This window comes from Bombus flavifrons, chromosome 5, assembly GCF_040668555.2.
Source record: "Bombus flavifrons isolate JBK064 chromosome 5, iyBomFlav1_principal, whole genome shotgun sequence".
Lineage (NCBI taxonomy): Eukaryota > Metazoa > Arthropoda > Insecta > Hymenoptera > Apidae > Bombus > Bombus flavifrons.
The window spans coordinates 9,813,933-9,840,826 of NC_138446.1; the positions used below are offsets into that span (position 1 = coordinate 9,813,933).

The 26,894-nt window shown below is 31.5% G+C and overlaps 4 protein-coding genes, 2 long non-coding RNA genes and 2 other non-coding genes across 10 annotated transcripts in view; 4 read left to right on the forward strand and 4 right to left on the reverse strand.

The window, feature by feature from the left end:
* Positions 1–696: 696 nt before the first annotated feature.
* hrm (solute carrier family 16 member hermes) lies at positions 697–9,450 on the forward strand. Its single transcript, XM_069114132.1, has 5 exons — positions 697–1,689; positions 2,257–2,469; positions 2,554–2,680; positions 2,777–2,956; positions 6,786–9,450. The coding sequence occupies exons 1-5, from the start codon at positions 1,545–1,547 to the stop codon at positions 7,993–7,995; spliced, it is 1,875 nt and encodes a 624-aa protein (XP_068970233.1). The 5' UTR covers positions 697–1,544; the 3' UTR covers positions 7,996–9,450.
* On the reverse strand, positions 2,542–5,251 carry LOC138180362 (uncharacterized). The gene is made up of 2 exons (XR_011173275.1): positions 5,125–5,251; positions 2,542–2,977 (listed from the first exon to the last, which is right to left on the reverse strand). It is a non-coding gene; the product is annotated as an uncharacterized LOC138180362 (long non-coding RNA).
* Positions 2,963–5,661, forward strand: LOC138180361 (uncharacterized). The gene is made up of 4 exons (XR_011173274.1): positions 2,963–3,815; positions 3,976–4,821; positions 4,934–5,376; positions 5,538–5,661. It is a non-coding gene; the product is annotated as an uncharacterized LOC138180361 (long non-coding RNA).
* ND-30 (NADH:ubiquinone oxidoreductase core subunit S3) lies at positions 9,308–10,702 on the reverse strand. Its single transcript, XM_069114155.1, has 5 exons — positions 10,547–10,702; positions 10,407–10,472; positions 10,013–10,257; positions 9,688–9,933; positions 9,308–9,599 (listed from the first exon to the last, which is right to left on the reverse strand). Exons 1-5 carry the CDS (start codon positions 10,608–10,610, stop codon positions 9,435–9,437), a joined length of 786 nt encoding a protein of 261 aa, XP_068970256.1. The 5' UTR covers positions 10,611–10,702; the 3' UTR covers positions 9,308–9,434.
* A 216-nt stretch (positions 10,703–10,918) lies between these two features.
* On the reverse strand, positions 10,919–12,172 carry LOC138180358 (COMM domain-containing protein 5). Its single transcript, XM_069114156.1, has 4 exons — positions 11,883–12,172; positions 11,601–11,793; positions 11,381–11,527; positions 10,919–11,260 (listed from the first exon to the last, which is right to left on the reverse strand). The coding sequence occupies exons 1-4, from the start codon at positions 11,977–11,979 to the stop codon at positions 11,077–11,079; spliced, it is 621 nt and encodes a 206-aa protein (XP_068970257.1). The 5' UTR covers positions 11,980–12,172; the 3' UTR covers positions 10,919–11,076.
* Positions 12,173–12,686: 514 nt separating this feature from the next.
* TRNAR-UCG (transfer RNA arginine (anticodon UCG)) lies at positions 12,687–12,759 on the forward strand. The gene has a single exon. It is a non-coding gene; the product is annotated as a tRNA-Arg (tRNA).
* Positions 12,760–13,001: 242 nt separating this feature from the next.
* Positions 13,002–13,095, reverse strand: TRNAY-GUA (transfer RNA tyrosine (anticodon GUA)). The gene is made up of 2 exons: positions 13,059–13,095; positions 13,002–13,037 (listed from the first exon to the last, which is right to left on the reverse strand). It is a non-coding gene; the product is annotated as a tRNA-Tyr (tRNA).
* A 3,699-nt stretch (positions 13,096–16,794) lies between these two features.
* The window catches only part of LOC138180339 (cholesterol transporter ABCA5), a 35,702-nt gene continuing 25,602 nt past the window's right edge, over positions 16,795–26,894 (forward strand). For all 3 annotated transcript variants that reach the window (XM_069114118.1, XM_069114120.1, XM_069114119.1), the window contains exon 1: positions 16,795–17,077. The gene's annotated coding sequence lies outside the window, so the exon portion shown is untranslated. The remainder of the gene's footprint in view (positions 17,078–26,894) is intronic.

Here is a 26,894-nt window from a genome sequence, read left to right on the forward strand (position 1 = left end):
GCAAAGCAAGCCTAAGGTAAGCGAACTGAAGGAAATACCAAAAGTGTTCATACTAACTGACCACTTCAAACCCCACTTTTTCTTGGAATCGACTTTGTGGGGGTGAATATTATTTCTGGTGCAATGTACAATGACTTCAAATTTGCACATCGCTATATGTACTGTAGTATTTACATACTATTGTAATTAACCAGGTATCGTTACTAAATATTTACATTTATGCTACATTTACATGCTAATTAACTATGTTCAAGTATATTAAATTTTATCATTTAGTAATACTTTTATATAACTACGAAGATTTGATACTATGAAAATGAAATGTAGAACACTGATAAAACTACACTTTGTTGGAAAATAAGGATATGTGCAAATACTTTTTGTAGCCACTGTATATAAAATAAAGAAATGTTATCCGTATCTTATTCATACTCAATCGAAAGAGGAAATAGATATATACTGGGTATTTCATAAAAATATATTTCTCTCGGTAGTTGGCCAGATAAGATCCCCATTCGTGGCCATTTAACCAAGAACTAGCGTAATCTTCCATTCTTTATGGAAATATGTATTTCCAAGAAATAGTGGGGATAGCGATGACCAGTTAGCAAAGCAGAATTCCGGCCAGTTATCAAGGCTACTACTATACATGTATGTTTTAAAGAGAGTGAGAGAGAAATACCCGTAGGCAAGACTGAAACAGGAGAATGTGGATATGGTGGGAGACAAGATGAAGTAGTGGTAAACGGCCCTGCGTGATACACAGCTGATCAGTCGTTCCGCGACGGACAAGTTGTTTTGATATCTATATACGTGACTCGATAGTGCAAATCGAAGCGTTTTCTGCATGGAATGACAGTGAATCGTGCGTAAGAATATTCCGTATACATGCCATTGTTTATGTGCTCTATGCAATTTGAAGGAGTAACGAAAGCAGAAGGCACGGGCGGTGGTGTAACCCCAGTGAAATTATACAGAATATCATATTGCGGGTTACTGTTGGTGGCGTCGTCGAGTCAATTGGATCGCAGATACTTCCCGTTTCAACAATTTCGAAGGAAATCGTTTATGCGAACATCGGGGTCTATGACCGGTTCACGAGGCTCGCCTTATCAGAGAAACAGAAAAAGCTACGGTCTAACCGTGACCTCCAGCATTAGATTGAAATTGATGAAGTCCGAAGCGATCGAAGAGGAGGACACGACTGCTGATCCTGCAGTTTGTGAACATTGATGCTGGTCACTCATAGGCCACGATATTATCTATTCGGTGTAATTCGGTGCACTATCGTTTCTCTTTATATTCCTCTCTCGCTTATTTCTTTCTATTTTTTCTGTTAATTCCCGTGACATTTTTAAGGCTTAATCAAGTTGAGTTATTAGCGCGTTTGAGTGCCGACGGGCGACGTTAGATTTTCTTTATTCGCAACGAAACAACGGATTCTCGTTTCGCTTTTCCTTTGTATAATTACATTCAGATATACATATATATTGTACATGTGTATACGCGCGCGCGCGCTAGTGTGAACGGAAAAGAAAAGGTTGATGACAATGCAACGAGTCCAAGATCAAGACAATGGCATCAACATCAAATTCGGTGCAAGCAAAAATAAGAAAGGAAACTATAGACTTGTATCGCAGCACTCTGAGAACGAGAAAAAAAGCAACTTCAATGGGACCAATAAACAAGGTAGGTCATTTACATTGAGAATCTACATTTTTATTTCTTTTTTCTTTTTTTTCTGAAGGGATCAATGTTCACCCACTAATTGTATGTAAATATTTTAATTTACGAGTAAAAAGATAGGAAACGCAATAAAGATTCATTGTGATCTTTTTAAAAATCGTTTTTTGCTTCTTTTTAGCAATAACTAAAAATATGATATGCATTGAAAATTTTAAATTTTCTTAACAAGTTCTAATAATAAATACAAATATACAATTATTGATGTTTTACGCTCTTTTTTTCATATTTTGTTTAGTGATAAAGTATTCCATTTCAAGTCAAAAAACTTGTATATCTCTCCAGATAGTCATGGAAAATTTTCTAACACGAAATTATTTCAAATATATTATAGTTAAAAACATAGTATTTTAATTCTATATAAAAGATAAGAACTTTTTAAATTTTTAAAAGGAATTTGCTTTTCATATATATAAAATATGCTAAAACAATAAGTATGAATTGAGTAAACTAATAGAATCTAGTCGTATATACTTATAAATAATAATAATATTCATAATTCTTTTTATTTAGTTAAAAATGTAACAATTGAAGAGGACCTAGTCCCACCAGATGGAGGATGGGGATGGCTTGTACTTTTAGCATCCGTTATGGTCAATCTACTTATTCCAGGAACAGTGAAATCCTTTGGTGTTTTATTTGTTGAATTTCTTGAAGTTTTTGATGCATCACCTTCTGCAGCTGCTTGGATACCAGCTTTATGCTATTTTTTGTATAGTTCACTTGGTAAGCTTAATTAAAACTAGGTGAAACTATTACCTAGTGGCAAACATTTGGAATTGAAAATAAGAAAATTAATTTTTGTTGTAGGACCTCTTTCTAGTGTACTATCAGTTAAATACTCCTATAGAACAGTGACTTTACTGGGAGGAACATTTGCTGCTGCAGGAATGATGCTAAGTTATTTTGCCAACTCTGTGGCCTTCTTATGTGTCAGGTAATTATTAATATATTATTATTGCTATTAAATTAAAAGCATACTATTACATTTTTTATGTAAATATGTAATCTTATTGTTTGTTCAATCTTTTAGTTATGGTGTTCTGGTAGGAACTGGAGCAGGGTTATCTTTTCCCCCAACTGTGTATATAGTAACTTCATACTTTGTACGGTTACGTGGACTTGCAAATGGGCTCTGCATATCTGGTAGTGCATTAGGTTCAATATTTCTTCCACCCATCCTAGGAATTCTTCTACGAGAGTATGGTTACAGGTACGTTTTTTCGTTATGTATCTAAAACAACAACAGGTATGGCTTTATTATCTCTATGAAAGATTGTTTTATGATTGCTAAAAAATCACAAACCAAGGGTTCATTATAAATGATTAAAATTAAAAATTGAATTTTTCTTTTATTTCTATAAAACGTTTATTTAACAGCATTTTATCTGCAGAACAGTAGTTAATATAATTTATTAATGATGTTTTAAAATTAATTAATTAAACGATGTAATTAATTAAAATATGCTTTAACACATTCGTTTTATTTTTGACAAAATTGAATGTATCTGTGATTTGTGAGCTTGATTTGTCCAACTTTTATATAATTTGTGATACAATTAGTGTCACGAAAAAAAAGAAAGAAAAAAGAAAAAGATACAAGACGTTTGTGTATAATCACGTGCATCTTGTTCTCATGAAGATCCATAAATAAAGTGTTATTGTCTTAGAAAGTTTATATATATTTTGTGAAGATTAGGTGAGTATTTATACATCATTATTACAACTAATTAAATGTGACGATGATCAATCATGCATGTGTGTAGTTCCTTTTTACAAGATACTTGGATCAACCACGCGCGTGCATTTATGTACACAATTTTATTGTATATCTCTGCGAAATTTACAACATTCTATAGCTGTTTTATAGCCTCCTTATCAAATGTGTTGTCATTAAAGATAACGAACATTAACTATTCGATATACACACGGTAACGTTGGCTGTCAAAAAGATGATAGGCTCGCGACTAGTTGACGTTATTCTAATTTCAAAACCACGCAGAAATATTCTATGTACTAACCCCGAATTCTGCATGTGGAAAATGCCACATAATTCATCTGATATGGTTTAGGTAAGAATCATATATATTTCGTATATACATATATATACGTTTTTGTTCTATGCCACGTATTTTAATGATCTAAATTCCTATCACGCTTTTTTATCTTTTACCATTTCTACCAAACCAAATTGCCAGGCGTAATATATTTTAACGCTTGATTTTAAATTAGACTCAACTGCACCGAGACTACAATAAAAAAGGACGAAATAAGATCTGGGCCAGTATCGTGCAACCTATTGTGATGACTTTCTTCCACGATGATAAAGACGAGTTCCTTCATTGGGCGGTTATTTAAAGATCTGGATGCAATCCTTGTGTGTCGTGAAATTGCCGTTCGCTTTAGATACTTAACCGCCGATGCAAACGAAACAGTCTGTATCGTAATCAAGTATTAGAATTAAAGTACCATCAGTTTAGCATAAAGTGTAATTCTTTGTCTTCGGAATACATGTGCACATAAAGAAGATAATATGTCTCTTTCTTTGTCTTCTTTAATTATAAATGATACGCTTCGTTTAAAAAAGAATAACAAAACAGAAGGAAAAAGGTAGAGCATATGCCATTATCGAATAGTCGAAAGTAAAAAATTATAATTACACGTGCGTGCGTTTCGTTGTGTGTGCATATGTAATAATCATATCCATGCGAGAACTACGGAAACGTACGGTTTGACGTTGAAAGTACTTGCACATTTTAAGTGTGCACATTATAAATGGCGAACGCGTGATGCTCACGTGTTTCGAGTTAATATGTGTCGTAATAGCAAAAATAGAATTAAGATAAGTTCAATTTTTATGCATTTCGCATTGTTTAACCGCGGCTATGTAATAGGAGTAATCAAAAAGTTAATTTTGTTTTTTGTACTTTTGTATTTTCTTTTTTTCTGGTTACGTATTATATTTGTTTTAGAACCAAATACGTATACTGAAGTTCTTATTCTCTTCGTTTGGTTTTATGAATATACAATAATGTACATATGTATGTCGATAATATGTTGTCGATCGAACGTGAACATGTGAGTAGACTGTTTTTTTTCTCGATTTACATATATTAATCCTGCTACGATCTTCGAATATTTATATCTCGATCTCTCGTTTCAAGAAACAAAAAGATTTTTGATATTTTAGGAAAAATTTGGTGGAATTGAAATGAGGATAACATTAATAAAAATTTTAACAACGATTCTCTTACAATTTTCTTAAATTTGAAAAATTTTTAAGAATAAAGGAAACGATTGGCTTGAAAACGACCGAAAGACGTAGCAGAGTTAAGTATAAAGTCGAAGTACGTATAAATTAATTAATAAATTGCGCCATACCAAATGTAAGTCAGTTTCAATATTCATTTCGAGACTGTTTTTTTTTTAAATTCCAATATTTCTCTTTTTTTTTCACTCTCTCATAGTTTTACTTTGCAGCGACACGAAACAGCACGCGGTGTCTCTAAAACTCACGTTTTACGTCGGAAGAACTTTAATCGAGTTGATTTAACACGCGTGTATCGAAACGAATATTTTAATCTGTGCCGAATGCTAATGTGGAATATCGTTATACGTAACGAGTCTCAAAACGTAAACACAATTTTTATATTCTGTATTCGTACTATGATATATGCTATATACAATATATGTATATATATATACGATATGTATATATATTACTACACCGATAGATGTAAGCTAGAACGTTTCCATTCGTCTAAACGTCCCTTTTATTTTTTCTTTTGTTGCAGAAGAATGTGTCCATGGGAGAAGACAGGAACAAATTGCGATTTCGAAGAAGATGAACTTCTCTCGTACCGCAGAATGTATTGTACGCGATCTGAAACGCACGCTAAAAATATAATTTCCACCTCAATCTATTTTAAAAACGGGAAAGGAGTAACACTCTTTCTTCCTTAGTATTTCTTCTTCTCTCGATACATTAAGTATCAGTTATAGAAGTCTGTTGATATTCAAAGAAATATTTCTAAGCTCTCTGTTCGTTTATTTTTGTTTCATACTCATTGAATTCATTTTAATTCTATATTTATTTTATTGAAATATTTAAATATTAAATATTATTTTGTTCATTTATTCTTAGTTCATAAATAAAACAGTTTCAGATTGACGTACAAATTATCTATCATAGTCTGTTCTAACTGGAAACGGTGCAGACTATGAAACATCTGTATAATACTTAATGAATTTTTTATTAAGGTTATTTAAAAAAAGAGCTGTGATTAGTATAAGTCTTATGTATTTTGGAATATATAAGGCTTTGTTTGTAACACTTGATGGTAATTCATGAGATATATACATATAAACCAGTATTGAAAAGATTATGTTAATGTAAAAGTTAGGAATATGTTATACTATATCTGTTGGTTACCAAAGATTATGATAAGTGAATCATTTAAGAGTATTAACAAACTGTACCTGATATTAATCTTTTGTATTCTCTTTTTACAATTTATATAGTATAAAAAAATATTTTATACATATAAAGTAATTATATATATAATAAAATAAAATAATTAGCAAGTATACAAGAAATACAATAATAAAGCGTTTTTACGCTTCTATTTATGATCTTTTAAATTATTTTCATTTCATTGCGTCATGAATCACTATATAGAAAAATATTTTTTTTATTCTTTCTAAAAAAATTGATCATTAAATATTTTCAAATGTTTCCTATTCCATTCCATGCTTACACAATCATTGTATTTCAGTGATTGATTAACAGCATAGCTTAATTGAAATATTCATATTTATATCACGGAAAAATTTTTAAACAATTAATTAGCTAAAACTAAGTACTGATATTAAAGGAAAAGCGTATTTGTTAAAAATTAGTATTTATGTAATTGGTTTAACGAAGTGACGATTTTTTTCCTCTCAACAGCCGTGGAATATCCCGATGACGATATTGTAAGCTATAGCTAACCTTATCGTTGGGCCGAACAAAAAGCGCTAAAGCTCATTTTACTTTTTTACAGAGGTGCAGTATTAATAATGGGTGCTGTTACTTTGAATGTATGGGCGAGTGCTCTTTTGTACGAACCGGTGGAAAGGCACATGGTACCAGCATCGTCGTCGAGCAAATCGAACGACGTCGACTTGGAGGCCGCCTCGGTCACAGTAGCTAGTCCCGAAGATGAGAAGCAATCGAATCATGTTGTTTCTTCTTCGAACGAAAACGAAAAAGCCGCGCCAATGGTACCAAAGAGTGCGTCCAGTGTCGCTTTAGAGTATTACAAGAATACGCCAGTTCAAGGTCGAACGAGAAAAATTAGCATGCCCACGGGACGGGAGATAACAGGCCAGATGCACAGCACTCCGGCGTTGCACGCTGTTCCGGAACGGGGCGGAGATTCTGCCAGGCTATCGAAACGTCAGAAATCGCCTTTACAGTCACCGAGCATGTCATCGTTTAATTATATCAGCACGCCGTATCATGGAAGCACGCTTTCCGCTATACATCCGGAAAGGGCGTCTACGTTGACCTTGAACGCGATATCAAGCACCTTCACGAGGAAGGGTACCGAAGAAACGAACAAGAACGAAGTAAAAGAGAAGAGGAACAAATTCTTTGACTTAAGTTTATTGAAGGATCCTATCTATCTGGTAATCTTGGTTTCGAATTCAACGAACGCTGTCAGTTATACGAATTTCGTCATCTTATTACCAGCGTACGCTATTTCGTTGGGTTTCGACAAAAATATGTCTTCCCTTCTTCTTTCGACCGTCTCTATATTAGACTTGATAGGACGTATCGGAGGCTCAGCGCTATCCGATGTCTCGATCATGCCAAAGCATTGGTATTTCGTTGGCGGTTTGTTCATTTCTGGAATTTCGTTGGCTCTTCTCCCCATAGCCACAAGCTACACCATCCTGTCGGTTTATTGCGGTGTTTTCGGATTAGCTTCCGGTATTTACGTTGGTATCACCGCGGTTATAATGGCCGATATGTTAGGGACCGAGAAGTTAACTTCCTCCTATGGTATCTCGTTGTTCGTAAATGGAATCATACAGTTGGTTGGCCCTCCAATTTGCGGCGTTGTATTTGAACAAATCGGCAGTTACGGGCCGATCTTCAGCATCTTAGGAATTATTCTAGTGGTAGGCGCGTCGTTGTGGGGTTTTGTTCCATTTATTAGGAAACGACAAAAAGTCGCAGAGAAAGCGAGTCCAATTGAAAAACTATAGTTTATTCACTAACTGGCATATTTCATGATGGACAACAAGAGCTTAATTATATGGTCATTGTAGAATTTCATCTAACATGTATCGATTACATACAATATATACATATAAACACACACACACTCACACACGCGCACACACGCGATAACGAGAGACATGTTTACGAAATACTGTGATGTTAGAATGAATGTTATGTATGTAAGTACATATTTACTACTGGCACTGTGATGACGTTATATATATACATCCACGCGTACATTTTCAAGTGGATTGATGAGGAAACAATTTTCAAAAGATATATTTTTAAAAAGGACAAAGGTTCTCCTTTCTCGTAAATTGGAAGTGTCTTGCCTTACATTTGAAAAGAAAACTTATTTCGCGAAAGTAAGTTCTTATTAGTACTAAAGTAAAATATATGAATATATTTAAGTACTTAGTTTAGAAAACGTTCTAATTGCTGGTGCTAACGTAATAAGTAAAACAAAAAAAATGAAAGATGCAATAATATAATTTAACCCTTTCGCTTCGGCAGTCCAGTCCATAAATACGCACAGTGTGCGTGGTTGCTGTATATACGTTTGCCTAAGTCTTAAATAACAATAATTCTTGTAAGAACCGTATATGAAATATCGTTTCACTGTCAATGGATTTAATAAATTTTTAAGATGAAACAGTATACGATCGTTTGGATGTTTGAAATATATTGCGTGAAACGTTTTGATGTTGTTGCAACAATGAGTAACTTTAAGAAGTGATTAATCCAATATGTCAATAAAATCAACAGAAAATGTTCTGCCGATAACGAAAAAATATATTATTGACTACAGATAGCAGTTGTATATGCATCATTTGGATGTCGGATATATGGGGTGCCGGACTCGGGAGTCTTCGCCTATATGCGGTACTCGTACCCACAGGTCATCTCGCGGGTGCCGCCTATAAGCGGCATTTGAAGCGAAAGGGTTAATGCATATAAAATAATCTTAGTGTATGTATAATTGTATAAAGCAAAGGTTGAGTACTTGTACACTTCTCTTAAGGAAAGGATATACAGTAATTCCTATTGTTATATACGCGTAAATATTGAATATAGGATCAGTCAATTTCGTTCTTGATTCAATTTGTTTACAACTCACCGAAAAATATGCCTTAAAATTAGGATATAAGCACTTTGTAATTAACGAATTACGTTTATATTATACAATATGTAAAATATAAAACGATACAAAATGCGCATATTTCACTTGAAGTTATCTTACACGGAAAATACATAAATTGTTCATGCTACTAGGGTCAATAAACAAATTACTAAAAATTTTCGTTGTCATACTTTGTATCTATTTTATTGAAACGAATGCACGGTAGTATTAAATAAATATTAATATGAAGACTAACACATGTTTCTTTCAATACATGTTTATAACATACAATAAAAATGTAATTTACTTTTTATCTTTAGATGAATCTTCTTCCTTACTTTTTTCAGGTTCAACAGCACGAAAATTAGGAAATTGTTCCCATGGAGTGGATAATTCAAATTTGCGAAATTCTTGTGTTAATTCTAGCGGTTCGCATACTACTCTCTTGTATTCATCATCATAGCGTACCTATGTTTAAAAATATAATTTTTACATTATCTATTATCAATTGAAGTCAAAGCATTTGTGGAGCATTAGAATTATATTATAAAATTACCTCAACAAAACCGCTTAAAGGAAAATCTTTTCTTAATGGATGTCCTTCAAAACCATAATCTGTGAGAATTCTACGAAGATCTGAATTACCCAAAAATAGTATGCCATACATGTCCCACACTTCTCGTTCGTACCAGTTAGCAGCATTATAAACACTTTCTGCTGACTGTATAGGTGTCAATTCATCTGTGTATGTTTTTACCCTAATACGTGAATTAAAAGTAAAAGAAAGAAGATTGTAGACAACCTAATAATCAAAACATTACATAACTATATTTATTATATGAAGTATTATATGGAGTATTATTTTTCAAATACAAATTTACCTCAAATCTATATTTTCGAGAAGGAACATCTACTGCAGTCAGATCCGATAATGAAGTAAACTGAGTATTTTGATGACATTTCAAAAAGTTTAGCGTTGGAATAACTCCTTGTGGACAAATTAATATTTCAAGTTCATCACCAGCATTTATTTGAACCTTCTGCACATACTTTGGTAAGCATGCACTAATATATAAACCCATATCCTTTATGGTTTCTACATCTGTTCTGATTTTACGCATTGTTGCTGTTTAATAAAAGAAGATTGTGTAAATGTAATTTGGAGAAAGAAGTATTAAGATTAAGGAAAAGGTTATAAAATATATATGATAACAATTCTTTACATTTAATTCATTACATTATTAAATATATTATAAATAACAATTTTTTACGTACGTTGTAATTCCGTTTTTTCAGTTTCCGTGGTACTTGTTCTCATGAAGGGAAGAAATTTTGGATAACCTATCGATTTAGTTTATAATTTATTACATGATATAAAACAGAAAATCAAAGAATTATCAATGAAATTTGTTTACATTTTGGTGTTGTAACAGATAGATTTTGTGACAGCCTCCAACAGTTTTTTAACAACGATGACATTTTTCTAAAGGGCTTCGGATCTTTTCAAGAATACAGGCAGATCCACCTACACTTGGACATATGTATGTAGATATGATATTCAGTACGCACTCTAGTTAACGATATCGATGTCTTTCGCGCTTTACATAGCACATTGAAATTTTTAAAGGTACTAGGATACTAAAAATATTTTTTTAATTCTACACGATGAAAATAGCATATACAGTGAAAATATCAAATGTGATATAACTAGTAGAAACTATTTAGAACTATTTTATTCGAATTCATGTAGTTAAAAATAATAAACTCTGTAAAATAAAAGAACAAGGGAAAGTTAACTAATTTTATTAGTTATTTACATTATTACATGAAATGTAGTTTCTTGAAGTACAAAGGATATCTTACATCTTGTTTCTTATTTCTAATACAATATTGCACAAGGTTAGAATGAAAAAGACTTATATTGTTAGTTTTCATACCACCATCATCAGCTACATAGAATATTTTTTGAAGCACATTGTTTTTCAACCTTTCGCATATCTACAAGTATAGTCGCTATGGCATGTCTTAATTGATGAAATTTTGGCAAAGATAACTCAAATATTTGACGCTTTCCATTGCTAAATGTCCATTCCATTATAATATGTGGTTCCAAAACTCTATTTAATATGCTAAAAATATTCACATTAATAATCAGATAATTTCTTAAACATATATAGAAATATGAGTAAAATGAATTTTTGTATTACACATATCAGTATTACAAAATTTATAATTTATTAAACAGGTACCTAGAAGAGATGGTAATATCTATACGCCACTTGCAGGCTATTAGGTGTGGATAAAATTTTATTTTCTGTATTAATCCTGATATTAATTCTGGTCGCTTTTGACCATATACAACTATAGATAGGTCATCAATACATTCTGAAGATAATCTGTAGAAATAATATCGTGCTTACTAAGACAAAATTAAAAATAATCGAATGTGATATATGGTAAAATACATACTTCAGTTCTTCTAATATTTGTTTAAATTCTGCAGGTTTAATATTTTGCGATGTTGTGCCCAAATGAATCTTTAATATTGTAAAGATGACTGAATAATATTCATCCACAGTTTCTTCTGGTATATTGTATTTTTGACTTATTCTATCTAATATTCCTTCTTCTATGTATTCTTGATTTATTGCTTTTACAGCTACTATATAAGTAATAAATTGCAATTATTTATTAAAATACAAAATACTTGAAATATTGTAGTAGTATTGTAGTATTACAAATTAAACTTACTTTGTATTAAAGGACGAAGAAATATTTTTCTTAAATCCGGAAGAACCTTTATTTTATTTCCTAAAGCATACAAAAGTTGAGTTTGGAAGGTTGTCATTTTTATTTTGACTTTGATATTTATTTTATTTGTATAAAAATTGAAAAATGTATGTGGCAATTTATCTGTATAGGTACATTTATTAATATCTTTTATAAAATTGTAAGAAGTTGTTAATAAAATACTGCAGTTCCGTCAAATTTATTATGTATTAAACCTGACAATTTGTTTTCTGTGTTTGATGCCACCTAGTAGATATGTACAAAACTTTGTCTATGGTAATATAGATAATGATTGTTTGATTAACAAATGGTGAAGTAGGAATGCTGTAACAAATCGCAGAGGGCATAAAAGACACCGCTATATTTTCGTAGTCGATATTTCAGAACATGAGACATGAAGTCTCATTAATTGTTACGTCTATTCAAAGAATATAATCTTCATCCTTGATATAATATTAAGGTATATCCTATATTTACTATATTTAATCAATGAGGATGCTATTATAGTTGATATCTATTCCGAGAAATATGGATTTTATAAATGTTGATAATATAGATTTCTCGATTTGAATTTTACGATAAAGTTATTACAAGAACATATTATAAGAAAGGAAGTATGGTATAAGTTTTAACTTTGTTCGTATTATGTGTATAAAAGAGAAGGTATATTATCAAATTTTGTAAAACAATACATTTTGTATATAATAAATAATTATGTTTTTTTAAATCGATTGATATATAATGTTTGGTTATGTTCGTACAAGAGACCGTGTGGCCTAATGGATAAGGCGTCGGACTTCGGATCCGAAGATTGCAGGTTCGAGTCCTGTCACGGTCGAAAGAAATTAATTTTTCTTCCCGTTCAATATTATTTTTGTATTACATATAATACATTGCTTTTGGTACAATGATCTCTTTACATCTTACATACATTATTTTTGGAAAAGAGAATGGGAAAAAGATTAAACAATCAAGAATACTTACTATTCTTGTAAATTACTAATTAATAATAGATCAAAATATGTTACTTCAGTGTCATCGAACTATTATTAAACCTTTACATAAATTAAAAAAAATATTTCCTTCGAGCCGGATTTGAACCAGCGACCTATGGATGTCCATATTTTTAAGAACCAACTACAGTCCACCGCTCTACCAACTGAGCTATCGAAGGTTTTACGATTTCGTTGTGCCACAGAAATGTATATAAGGTTAATTAATATATAAATGTTAGTAATTTAGTTTTTTTTAAATTATTTATATAATTTATTTTATGATTAATGTTCTTATCTCATTTAAATACTAAATATGATTAAAGATGTAGGATTTAGTTTTATTATGAAACACAAAATTAATAAAAAATTTAAGACGTTTACTATAAGAAATTATTTTTCAGGTATAGAATCAATGTATAATGTAGTAGAAAAAGCAAGGGATAACTTTTTTGTTAAAGACTAATACAAAATAATATGAAATAATGTGATATTTAATTCTTTTTCCGTTATTATAAAACTAATTTTAAATTCTTTGGTGACAAATACGCGTTTGTAAACGCTGAACGTGAATCTGAAACATTTTATTTTGTAGAGGAAGATAGAGGAATAAATATGACGCACAGATGATACGAAATGGTTTTCGCATGTCCTGACATTATTACGAATACAAAGATCGAAGATATTTTTTTGAGATATTATATCAAATTTTATATTGCTCTGGTAAAAGTAATATGAACGTTTCGTTACATTGCAAAAATAAGCGAGCTAACATTACAGGTTATGTAATGTTCATGGAAAAATTTATTGAAAGGAAAGTTAATGAATATGTCTTATAATGAAGTAACTGTTTACTTTTTTAATTGGATTTGCCAAAGTTATAATTCAAGTAAATTTTCTGCTTAATAATGGTTTGCTATCTAAAATAATATTATATTTGTTGCGGGCACCTTTAATGTTCCGTCAATCTGGAAAGAAGGAGGTCCTTCTCAAGTAACTAAAATGCCGATGAGTGGGAATGTTAATTTAATTACCAGTAGCCAATTAGCAAATTATTATCTGGTTATAACAAGTGACAACACATGATAATCTGACGGAAATTATTTTCATATCATGAAAACGAGCCATTAGTGGTTCGATAATTATCATTCGATAATTAACGTTCGATTATCGAACCGTTATTTATTAATTATGGGGTTTTAAAGAATATCGATTTTCAGTTATTTCATTAAAATAGATTGAAAAATATAGTAAATTATAAGCATATAACGAATAAAAATATTAAATAAAATAAAATCATCGGTATACTGAATTAAAAATATCTAATTTAGAAATCAGTAAAGCGATAGATGTTGATTAGATTTTTAATAGCAAAATCTTTTTGGGAGTGCCGTTTTTCTAATCGGAATTTAGTGATTATATCTTGACAAGACCACACCTAAGTGTCAATTGTACTTTCGATAAATCCTTTCTTACAATTTCGTTCCAACTATTCATCGGATAATGTGGTACGTGTTTATGGCCACTTTGTGATTTCCAGCTTTCTGGAAACTGGAATTTTTTATTAGATTAAAAGTAACAAAAATTGTCATTATAAACATTTATATATATTTTCAATCGCTAAACATATTTTATTTCATAGAATATTTATTTCTATCATTAAAAATATTTCATAACTACAACTTTTATTTTTATGAATTTTTCGTGTTTTATATTATAAAATCGTTGCAATTTATAAGTTTATAATTGCAGGAATATCATAATATTGTTAACTACAAAAGCTACGAATACATTATACGTACTTCTTTAACCACTGAAGTACGAAGTTCTTGGATAGAAGAAGACTATAAGGAGAATACATCAATAATATAGTAGGCACCATACTCCTCAGAAGCAAATATTCGATATTGCTCTAGCGAAAGCTGAAAATTCGTTCATAGTATAGTTCAGTGATACAAGACCGCTCGAAGATACTTACGAATATTGGCAAATACCCACAGACCTCTGTCAAACACAATTTGTTTCTCGAAACAAGTGTCCCCGTCATACAGTGCGATTGTAGTATTGGTTGTTAATAAGTAACGTTATATAATCGCTTTAATCATGAATTTACGAATCTAATTATAAGTTCGAATTTACATAAACGTAATTGCATGTGGATAACTATCGCATGTGTGTGGAGGTAACATATGGCACGAGAACAGTAAGAACGTATGTTACGCATTTCTGTCGCATTAAATAATCATTTCTATCGGTACACCGATATACTTTTTGATTACGATTGCCAGCGCCATCTCTTCACCGTATAAAAAATTATTGAGTAAATATAATAAGAATATGTTACAATATTGAAAGCTATACAAAGTAATAACTCTATTTTGAAATAAACGTAACTTCTATTCATAATTACATATCACTTTTGTTTGTTTTAACAATTTATCCTAAGCTTTACTACTAAATTCTAGATTACGTAATAAGAAAATATATACTAAAATATCATGGTTTGTCTAAGGTACTAACTTTATTTCGGAAGAAATTTCATTCTTATTTATATTTATTAATTTTGTTTTTTTATGCTCTTAGATAACAGTCAGGGGTTGAAGCAATCATTTTATTTAGAGATACATAATTTATCCCCACGCGGTCACGTTTCCCGCAATAATAGTGATAGGGTGGTAGAAGGATGGAAATGTATGTCGCCATCCACCGGCTGACGTCGACAGACGGACACACCGTGTTTCTATTAAGTATAGAAGGGTGGGACGAACGGATAATTTCTTTCGGATCACGCTAACTTCAACGAACGATTTCGACCGAATGGGGTGGAAGAATAGAGAAAGGAACAGAAAGGCAGACAACATTAGAAGAACGCAGACGCGAGCTTATTCGCGACGGCGGTTTCGCGTTGTGCGCATGTGCGAATCGAGACAGGATTCGTGGACTAGGAACAGGGTGCAAAGCGAGAAGGCGAACGAAGGCAGTAAGAACAGAAAAAGACAGATCGTGGCCACGAAAACACTACAGAAGTAGAGTAAATAAGTAAATAATATAAAAACACGTTAAAAGAAACGTAACAGGGAAAGAATGATGACAAAATATAGTTTTATGTATGTATTTTGTTAACTTATCAGGTTAGTTATCAAGGTATATATATGTTTAGGAAATCCTAAGTCTGTTCTTCATTAAGTGTGATATAGGTATCTGACATATTTGTTTCTTTTATATATGTAACACACCAAGGTTCTCTTGGACAAGTCGCAAGTTATAGGTTATAGAGTTCTTTTCTATAATTTTACAATTTTTCATCTGGTAGCATAATGAGACGATTTGCAATTTGTACAGTTTGCATGTACAGCTTCTGTTTTGTTACCGAGCTTGTTATTATCTAAGAGAATTTATCGATGTTAAAAACCTGTAAAATTTCTCTAATAATATTAATTGTGTATGTAATAATATAAATTGTGAAAGAGGAGCTAGAGGCTCATTCCATGAAGTTAATTTAAAAAACTGGGGGGGGGGGGATAATAATGGTCATTTGAAGAGGCAAATTTCATTTACCTTAACTGTACTACTTAGTGCTGCATATATCGCGCACAATATGATAAAAAGTAATAAAAACAGAAACTGAAGATTGTAGTTTATTAAAGAGACTGAAGAAAAGCATAGTATATGAAGATAAAGTAAATAAGAAAAATTAATAATGCATAAAGAAACTATCGAAATACGAAACGGAAGTAACATGATAGAGCAAAGGGTGGTAAGGAGAAGAGATGGAGCAAGTTATAACGACTCGAAGAAAGAGTGAGATAGCGAACGCAGAATGACACAAAGGGTTAGTGGTGGGGATGGAGCAGAACAAGCGAGAAAGGTAAAGGTGGCGCTCTCGCGCAGTCTGGCGTCGTCGGTCGACGGATGTTCACTTAGGGTGTGTTCGCTCGTGACTTTCTTTCATTTATTTGTACTCGCAGCTGTTTAAATCGCGATATCGTTCGTTTGCCTTTATATCGTTCAGAACGGTCGCCTTTTCAGTGTTTAGCGAAGTTCGTAGCAGTAATACAACGATAGCAAGACAAAGACTGGTTATGCCGGTCGAAGAGTTTTTGTGACTCGTACCGTGAAGATCTTCGTACGAGGATTGCTAGTTTGATACGAGACAGTGATAAGGTAACGTTTCATTGCGGGTAAAGGTAATACTTTTGAGTACACGTTTGACATGGTCTGCTGTCCAGGCCGGTAGCGAATCGATTTTCACGAAGAGTGAAGCGGGAGTTGCGAGAGAGGGAGAGAGAGCGTGAGAATGCTATGGTTGAACGAGAGAGAAGAAAGATAACAGGGGCAGAATCTACTATCTAGTTTTTCCTCCTCCCCTATTATTCTTTTTCCTTTATATTTATTTTATTTGCCATATTTTATATTGTTTCCTTTATATACATTAGCATATTTTGTTTAGTATAAGATATGTTCTTAATTGTAGTTTGCTATTTTTGGTGATATTTTACTATTTCTCCATTTTATTAGTTTATATTCTTATATCACCCTTTCATTCACTTGGTTCAGTTACAATTTCCGCTTTCGTTCGTTGGTACGCGCGCGTGTATTTTGGGTAACTGTCCGTTTCGACATGTCTCGTAACGCAGTAGAGGGACATGAACTCTCCATCGGAACGTTGCATCGAGAAACATACGTCCGGTGTAGTACTGCGTACTGCATCGGCGATGTTATCGTGCATCGATTCACAAAAAGAAACTTTGGACTAGCAACGGAGCCATGATTAAATCGTAAATCTTCCATCTTCGTGTTTGATCAATATAATATAATAATCAGGATAATTATAATAAGATATCAGAAACACGAAAGGAAAGTAAGTCGAGTAATTCGTACGAAAAACGAGACTTCATAGTAGATCAATTTCAGCCATTGTACTTTGTGCATATTAGCGCGAGGGACGAACCTTCACGTTACCTTCGAGAACCATTGATTTCCAAGTGAAAACTGACCCCAATTTCTTCATCGAATTGCAACATATGTATGATAAGATGGAAACAGTTGGACAAAAGATGTTATCCTCGATCGAGGGTATTATTACCACGAGGATGTGGTACGACGTTTAGCGACCTCTACGTACTAGTGCAAATGCAATAATTGCTTTAAATGCGTCCTAAATGAATTAGATACCATTGACCGTTTGAATAAAAGGTGACGCGTCTCTTGTAACCAGTTATACCGTGTGCAAATACGACATATAGTATGTCGACACCGTGTGCGTATTATAGGAACGGTAATTGGACGGAATTTTCGTTCTAGTGTGGTTCCGCGTCTCTGACCCTCTTCCACCCTCTGATTCTCCTCCGGTCGATAGACCCGACTTGACGTTGGGATACCCTCTCTCTCACTCTTTCCCTCTCTCTCTCTCTTTCTCTCGTGCTCGTGAAAAGGACAAGGAAGCGAGAAAACGACCACGGGCAACACACGAAAATTCTATGATCGTGAATATACATTGGTTCACAAAAGTATTTGGACACTTACGATAAGAAATTTGTATGTATGTTATATGAAACATTTTGAAATATTATGAGCATATAATGAAACACGACTATCATGATTATATTGGTCAAATTTGAAACTGATATAAAGTTAACAGATATCTAGAATGCAAGATACATTTAGTTAAAAGTTGGTATATAGCATGAATAGCCATCTTCATTGTTCGTCACGTTAATACAGTAGCTGATGAAAATATTTGAACACCTTTTATATATATATTATCTTTGTTATATAAAACATTTGAAATTTCAAAATGTGTCATATAACACACGTAGTATATTCAAAGAAGGTTTCTATAAGTCTTCTAACACTTTTATGAGCAAATCTATATATATATTATATACACTATATAAAGGAAAAAAGCACGATAAGTCATATTTTCTATCTTTTTTATAGTAGAGTAGTTTTAAGATTCAGTACGTTGTTAATCAATCCCATATTACCAAAATTGTCTATATATTTGTTTTTCCATCCGCTTCAAATTGTCAAAATATCGCTAGTCATAATATTATAGTATTGCAGATGTTAAAATAGAGCTTGTCTTAATAATTGTATCTTTGGCTTTTGGAATTGGATCATAAAACTTTATCAATTTATCAGTTATCTTTAAAAGACTTATATCTTTGGACCTTTGAAAATTCTTTTGTTTAGTCATAAATTAACATTTATGTTTCCTCCCATGATCTTTATATGTACATAGTACATATAACGAGACATGTCCGGTGCTTTCCGCTCTACGTTTTCCAAATCGATAATCGTGCAGCCACAAAGTGCTCGCAGAAAACCTATGACAATATGATGACAAACAAAGTGACAAGTGAAAAATACTAGTAAGAGTTTCATCTGTTTGGTTTGGATCACGTAAAGTATTTCGTAAGGAGGAGTGAATAAGAGTATGTAAGGAGAAAGGAAACTATACAGAGATTGTAAAGCTTTAAGGGCCGTGTTAATCCTTTGCATTTGGGACACAGTATTGGCACGACCTTTTTTTCGTGTTATAAAAGACGCTATTCTATTCTCAAAAACCAAACTGATTAACTCTACTTTTTGTAAATTCCTCGATTTCTTTATCTGGATACGTGATGCGACAACGGATGTTTATGCAAATTTAAAGTTTTAAAGATACAATGATTTGTTCCACTCATCAAATATTATAACGAGTGCAATAATTTGGATATTTTACATATATATTTTTATATTATATGCATTCCGTGCGTTCTTGTAGTTCTTAATTTTTTATAAATGCATAAAAATCCGTAGTGACTAGTGACTAGTATCGAACTTCTCAAAGAAATAAATTATTTCTATTTACTGTAAGAAAATAACATAAATAAGTATAAATTCTCAGGAAACTTTTGAAAAATTATGTTACTATTTTTCTTATTTAATTTTTTCTGTGAACAAAGATATTGCAGAGGAAGGACAATTTTTAGAATCCAATTTTGGCCAGTTTTTCAATGTAAATATCCCATCGTCTGGCGCACAAAACACAGCTGCTGGTGTTAGACTTTCCGGATGGAAACGATGCGATGTTTCTTTGCATTTCGCGGATCAACCCCCCCCCCTTCCTTTACGCAGTTATGTTTTACGGCTTCTTTATGGCCTGTTTTCTCACCAGTATGACTGGAAAATATCGAGTGTATAATTGACAACGCGGAATAAAATTTCGGTCCTTTGACTCTTGGAAAAAATGAAGACTACAGAAGAGAAACATGACAAGTTATTATTGTTTTTCATTTTAAAATTTAATACACTGTCAACTATATATGTAACATATTTCAATTCTCACAGGTATTATTTCTTTAGTTTAGTTTCTTAATTAAGTTATAACTTCACTCTCTGCTATTCGTTATATGTTTTCATGACTTGAAAAAGTGTAATGTATTTCTTATAATAATAAACGTAAAACACAATTTTATGAAAAATAACAGTGAACTATGATTCTCAGCCAGTCAAATATAGATTTATCATGTTTCCCTCGTATAATTTTCATGTATCAATATTTTAAGAAAATGCATGTCGGTAACATCTCTATTTCTATTCGTTTCTTCCTTTCGCATATTCGTGGAATGGAAATGTTGCCGGTTAATGCAGATAAACGAGCGAAATTGATAACAACTGACAGATTGAATTAGTGAACCTATACAGGAACTGTGATGCAAATGATGTCGGCTGATAAAGCCTCCTCAACCGGTGAAACAGAACTGTCTTATCGTTGTAGTCGACGTTTTCAAGAAATTGGTACTGAAGATTTAGCTTCCAGTTGAATTATCCTTCTTTTATTCTGGTATTTTAATTTTTTTACCACGGTCGTAATAATAGGTTAAGAATTACGCGACGGGAACATGAAGTAACACGGGATAATGAATAAAGTTGGACAAACGGAGAACTCTATAGGGAATAGCGAAATGGGACATAGGATCAGAGCTATCACATTACCCCAATGGTGAATCCATAATGATCAGCTTCTCAGAAAATCTACTCATGAATTCTTTTCTTTAAGGATAAAACTAGAAAGAATATTTTTATCTTGGAATTATTTCTCACGTGACTCTTGATAAACAAATACTTGATGCTTTTAACAAAAAATATTAGCATTATAGTTCTTTATCCTAGGAACAAAATACTTTACTTACAACATCAGAATTTTTATGATAATGTCGATGAATAGATTGGAAATGTTAGCCTCAATCCAAAATGAAATGAAGTTACAGAGATTCGTATCTGATATCAAACTATATGCTTATGAAATGAGTTACAAATCTATAATGATTAGAATAAAAATAAGATACTTTATAAAATCCATCAATTGAAGTTTCTTGAAAATATTGCGTAAAATCTAAATTATAGTATATAAATTAGAAATAAATTAGAAATTTGAACCCCCGATAAGAAATTAGATTAAGTCTCAATATTTCGTGTTGAAGATCAACCTTGTGTTTTATAAAATAGGTTTATGTTTCATAAAATTTATGACTGGAACAAAATTAAAATACGTTATAGGACCTACATTTTTATCATAACCTCAATGAATAAATTAAAGTCTCAGAATCAGCTTTGATATAAAATGAATTTATGTTTAAATATTTCGTATTCGAGATCTGAAGCTGTATATTTCATAAAATAGGTTAGGAACTTATCATAAAGTAGAATCAACTTATTCGTAATTTTTTGAGGTAAACATAACCTTGTAAATTCACATTGAATTAACGCTGATAGTTCCTGTTTTTACCGTGAGAACAATACAGATTGTAACGAGATGTTCTATCTAGCTATCTATAGTTTGCACGATTTTCGTCATACACGATTAAATCCTGAATACATGTATGACTAGTGCACTGCAACAAGCAATCTCCTAAGGTCTTTGTAGTGCTTCGAGATTATACGCTTATGTACGCGCAGATTTGTTCGTTTTCCCTTGTCTCGCCACCATTAAATCCTGTTATTTTTCCTTTATACATCCATTGTTCGTTGCAAAGTTTTACTTCTTGACGAACGGAAGGAGCTTCTTAAAGATAGTCATTCGTTCGTAATTTAAATCAGTTCCATTGGGTAAAAGCTTTTAAAATAACAGTTTAAGAAGTTAATACGTTAATGGTTATACAGGGTGATTCATAAAAACTATTTGCTGTTATCTTGCTTTCAAACGTAATATAGATGGTGTAAAAGGATTATAGTGGAACTTTTTCCACCATAGGATATTTTCTGGAATAATTCAATTGCAAGAGCCATAATATCGCCATTAAAAAATTTGACCTAGGAAAAAATTACCTCCGTGAGTGAAACTTCTTACGTCACGTTTGTCCTCTAAAGTCTCTTATCCGTTATTAATTTGCGACATCAACTGCAGTAGCTGGTGTTAAGTTGGTCCCTACTTAATGGATCACTGTATATAACCACCGCGACAAAGGTATGTCGTTTAAAATAATTAGAAGATCTTGTTTCAGGCGTATTGAAGTGAGCGAATTAATTACATAAATAGCAATGTGACTATTTCCACATGTTCAACTTACCGTTGTATAACTTCCAAAAGTATTGAATATTAAAATACTGATAATATAATAGATATATTATATATATATGAGAAACATATATATGAAATTTCTTAAGCATTAAACAAAATTAAATGGTCTTCCAATTATTTTGAACACTTATATACAAAGCAAGTGAATTAAAATGTGCTGAAGAAAATAAGGTTTAATGTCTTTAATATAGAGATCTAACGCAGCAATTATCTAAAAACACGATCGTAATATAATTCACCGCAATCCGCTTTTCATAGGCTTAGTCCCCTCGGGCTCTTTTCTAATTTATTGTTTTATAAATAACATAATTATCTATCAAATAACCAAATAATTTTACAAATTACAAATAAGTATTAGTATAACTATTAAGTCTAATTACAAGTTACAAATAACCGTATTATCCACCTCTCTTATTTCTACAAATTCTTACAACCTTGATATATTTTCTTTCTCTTTCTTTTATTTTGTAAACTCATTTACGCGATGTATCATGTATGCTTATATCTCATGTTTATTCGCAAAGGTGAGATAATATGCGAATTTACACAGTACTTGCGCAACGGAAATAAATCAAACTTTTTATCCATTATTTTTTTTGTTTTTTCTTTCATCCTTTATATATTTTTAAAACGATAGAAAAGATAACGACCTTTCCTTGTAAACAGCCAGCATTTCTTGTCCTGTGACGTGCACACATCAATACCAATCGTGTTCGAAGATAATACACAGTCGTTTTACGTATGTGTTGCACAACGTATGCGGATACAGATGCAATGTGTATCTACAATGGAATATTCGTGTTACTATAGGTATAGTATGAGCAATAGAGAATTCTTGATCGAATTTTTCGATATTTTTCTCCATCGAAGTAAATATTGTCTGTCCAGAATTTTATGGATCATTATTATTTGTTTTTTTTTTTATAAACTCCGTTCTGAGTTTATGATAAGTATTCTTCGTTTTTTATCGAGTGGGAGAAAGAAATATTGACAAGGAAAAGATTGGATCTTTTAAACTTCACCATTTTCTTTTCTTTTGAAAATGTTTTATTAATGTCGAACTTCTTTTAACTATTTAAAGTTTGAAATTGCACGATCTGAAATTAAACGATTTTTTAATTTTTAGACAATTTTAGACAAAATATACATATATTTAATGTATACGTATAAATAATATATTCATCAAAATTCTTTAAAAATTGTATATTTTCGAAAATGGAACAGCTAGAAGAAACTATAAAGGATGCTGTTGAAACATTCTACAAAGCAATAAAATATTGTTAAATTTAAACAATTTAACATAAATTATATGTACAGTACATTAATTATAATTAAAGTACATTAGACATATGTATATATTAAACGAATTCAATTTCTTTCATTTAATAAGGATACTTTTATCATAAAAAAATTCTACAAAAGAAAAGAAATTCCAAAAATTCTAACATAAATTTTCCATTAGTAAATGCCCTATATAATTCACATTCATAACCTCAATGTAAAATTCGAAACTATAGTATCTACTTATATCGGCTTTATGTAATAGAAAAGAAAGACTAGTAATTAATGGACATTTAATAATTAACAATCGTAACGCTACTGCCACGTAATTCGAGCAATTACAGTTATATTGTATTCGGCGTTGGTCGACAGGCGTCGTTATGGCGTCGGTTTGTCTGGTCTGGCTCGTTCCTTACCTCGACAACCCTCGATGTCGTGGGGTGAAGACCCTGCTCGTCTAGCCAGAGTCTCCCGTGCATTTCGTATTTATTATTTATACGCCGGCAAGTGTCTACATCCGGTAGGATACGCGCGGGAAATCCACTTCGTTAAAAGTCTTGCGTCGTGCTCTCCGACGCGGAGTTACACGATTAGGGGCATCTCGTCGGGCACTCCTTAAAGTGAGCATACAAATTCGATATCGTGACATGGTAAGTTTTTTCATTTTATATATGTAAATAACGTAAGTAAGAATGAAACGAATTTCCAGGAATAAACAGTAATAAAATAGCTGAACATCTAAGGAAAAGGTCGTATGAAAATTGATACAAAGAGGGTTAGGTTTGCGATAGGTTAGGATAAGTAAATTGAAAAATATGATATTGCGCGTGTGGAATTGTGGGGTTATTTATTTGGCATGAACGATGTTTATATTAATAGTTTTAAATCTAGAGAAATGTTTTTATTTTATATTTGTTGTATTTGTGGTAAAATATTGCAAAGAGATATAAATATGTTTTTTGATTACAAGTCTGATATTTATTAATAATTACGTATCAGAAGCTGTATCTCTTATTATTTTCAGATATTAAAATCTATTACTTTCTTTTAAAAGCTAAGATAATTGTCCAGATATATTTAGCTATTATATGGTAAAAGATAATTGAGAAATTAGATAAAGAGAAATAACACAAAGCCAAAAATTTTCGAAAAATGAAATTTAATTTGTAGAATTTAGAAAAAACCACTATCTTTTGCGTTATGTCAAATTCATAGGGATATTGGATTCTTTTCTTTCTTTGATGCGTGTGTGCGTATTTTTTGTTTGCTTGTAAGTACACGTATTCTCAATTGCTTAAATAACAAACGAACGTAGATATAAATAATTGTAATTCAGATATAAATGCTGGTGCGTGGTCGAGTTTTCTTCGATCAGATCGTGCCATGTTTCATTATTCATTTCATCATGCGACATGTCACCGCTATAAACAACCAAGGTTTCCCGATAAGAATGTAATTTTGACAAATTCTGCCCTGTATTCCGCACCACGGAGAGATGAACTTCTGCGTCATACAGTTAACGTAGACGTAGAGGAATTTATGAATTTCAAACGCACTCTTTGTTGATTACTTCGCCATCGTCAAAGAAATAGTATTGTTCTGTTGAATGAAAAATATGGGAATTTTTGGACAGTAATATTTTTATTATAAAATTTGCAACAAAAGGAAATTAATTGAAAGTTTTTAAAATAGTTGAAGATTTTATAATGGAAGGATTTGATGAGTTATTATACTGTTTAATTTTTAATTTTCAAATTTTAACAATTTAATTCTGGTTTTTTTTACGAAATAAGGACAGATTTTAAAAATGTAATATCTTTTCGGCTTAATTCACGTAATGTTCAAAATTTACCAAAAAGAATATGTTAAGATCAACAATTTTCTAAACGATGGGAGTATTTCTGTTTATTTAAACATGTTTAAATACTGTTGAAATCTAACCTGACCTATCTCAATCTTTTTGGAAAATTTTAAATATTAAGTGAATTAATTAGATTGTAAAATATTACATTTCTACTTGTTTTTATGAAATAGGGAAAAATGTAAAAATGTGACGCTTTTTTTAATAATAAAAAGTGTATTTGTTTCTCATGCTTCTCCGATTGATTTCCTTGTTTTAGTAATAAAAGAAAGCTTTTAAGAAAATAAGAGTCAAATAACCGAAATTGGAGAAAGTTTTATTATATAGTAATATAAACATTTTGTCAAGTAATATTTGTATTATGGAATTCACGATAAGAAAACTACGAGAATTTTTTTAAAATAATTAAAGGTTTTTGGATTGAAGAATCTGTATAGTTATATTTATTTAGTGATTTGAGAACAGCGATACTTTTTGCATTATGCATTACGAATAATACACGTAATGTCGTGAATATTGTAATTCTGAATTGAAGAATGAAATTGAAATGCAATGACAATTGGAATTATGTAAATTTAGATTACAAACAATGATCGCTATTTATGAACTAGATTTGAATAAGAATCTTAGAAAAGTGTTGCCTTCGTGTATTGATTAAATCTCAAGTTAGAGTTCGAAACTTAAGTACAATAATAAGATGAGATATCTACACGAGTGTCGATATCATTGTTGGTAAAACAAGCCACGATTCATGGCGAAAGATCGTGATGACCACACTCAATCATTCTAACCATAACCTAAGTGTTAATCTAACCAGCCTAAACGTTTCATTTTCAAATCTAATTATTTAGATCATGATTATGATCACGAAATACAAGCAAAATCTTTTTCATTTTCTTTGTAGCTACATTTTTACAATTTTTTATTTTCTTCTAAAGAAATTAATTCACTAATTATATTTTATTTCTCTGCTTAATACTGTTATAACGATATGCGTAATGAATTCAATTTTCTACTTTGTCTACATTTGTAAGTATCGACAGAAAAGGGATATCTTGTAATATTTTAATGAATTTAATGAATTTTTGTTAACCTTGTGACTGCGTCTTATTTCTAAAAATAGGAAGAAAGTATGATATAAATATGAGTTCACAGCGAAGTATAAGGAATGAAATGATATTAGACTGGCTATCGATATGATAGTGTGTAAGAATAGGTCGATGAAAAAGTGATGGAAAGAAAATGAAATCTCAAGGAAATGAAGCTATTAG

Excerpts from the sequence above, each read along its gene's own strand:
- hrm (XM_069114132.1), top strand. The coding sequence starts at position 1,545 with ATGACAATGCAACGAGTCCAAGATCAAGACAATGGCATCAACATCAAA. Across the intron at positions 2,470-2,553 it reads TTTTTTGTATAGTTCACTTG|GACCTCTTTCTAGTGTACTA; the intron begins GTAAGCTTAATT and ends TTTTTGTTGTAG. Across the intron at positions 2,681-2,776 it reads GTGGCCTTCTTATGTGTCAG|TTATGGTGTTCTGGTAGGAA; the intron begins GTAATTATTAAT and ends TCAATCTTTTAG.
- LOC138180358 (XM_069114156.1), bottom strand. The coding sequence starts at position 11,979 with ATGACAACCTTCCAAACTCAACTTTTGTATGCTTTAGGAAATAAAATA. Across the intron at positions 11,528-11,600 it reads CAAATATTAGAAGAACTGAA|ATTATCTTCAGAATGTATTG; the intron begins GTATGTATTTTA and ends TTATTTCTACAG. Across the intron at positions 11,261-11,380 it reads GATATTACCATCTCTTCTAG|CATATTAAATAGAGTTTTGG; the intron begins GTACCTGTTTAA and ends GAATATTTTTAG.
- ND-30 (XM_069114155.1), bottom strand. The coding sequence starts at position 10,610 with ATGTCATCGTTGTTAAAAAACTGTTGGAGGCTGTCACAAAATCTATCT. Across the intron at positions 9,934-10,012 it reads CTCGAAAATATAGATTTGAG|GTTGTCTACAATCTTCTTTC; the intron begins GTAAATTTGTAT and ends TTTGATTATTAG. Across the intron at positions 9,600-9,687 it reads CTTTAAGCGGTTTTGTTGAG|GTACGCTATGATGATGAATA; the intron begins GTAATTTTATAA and ends TTTTAAACATAG.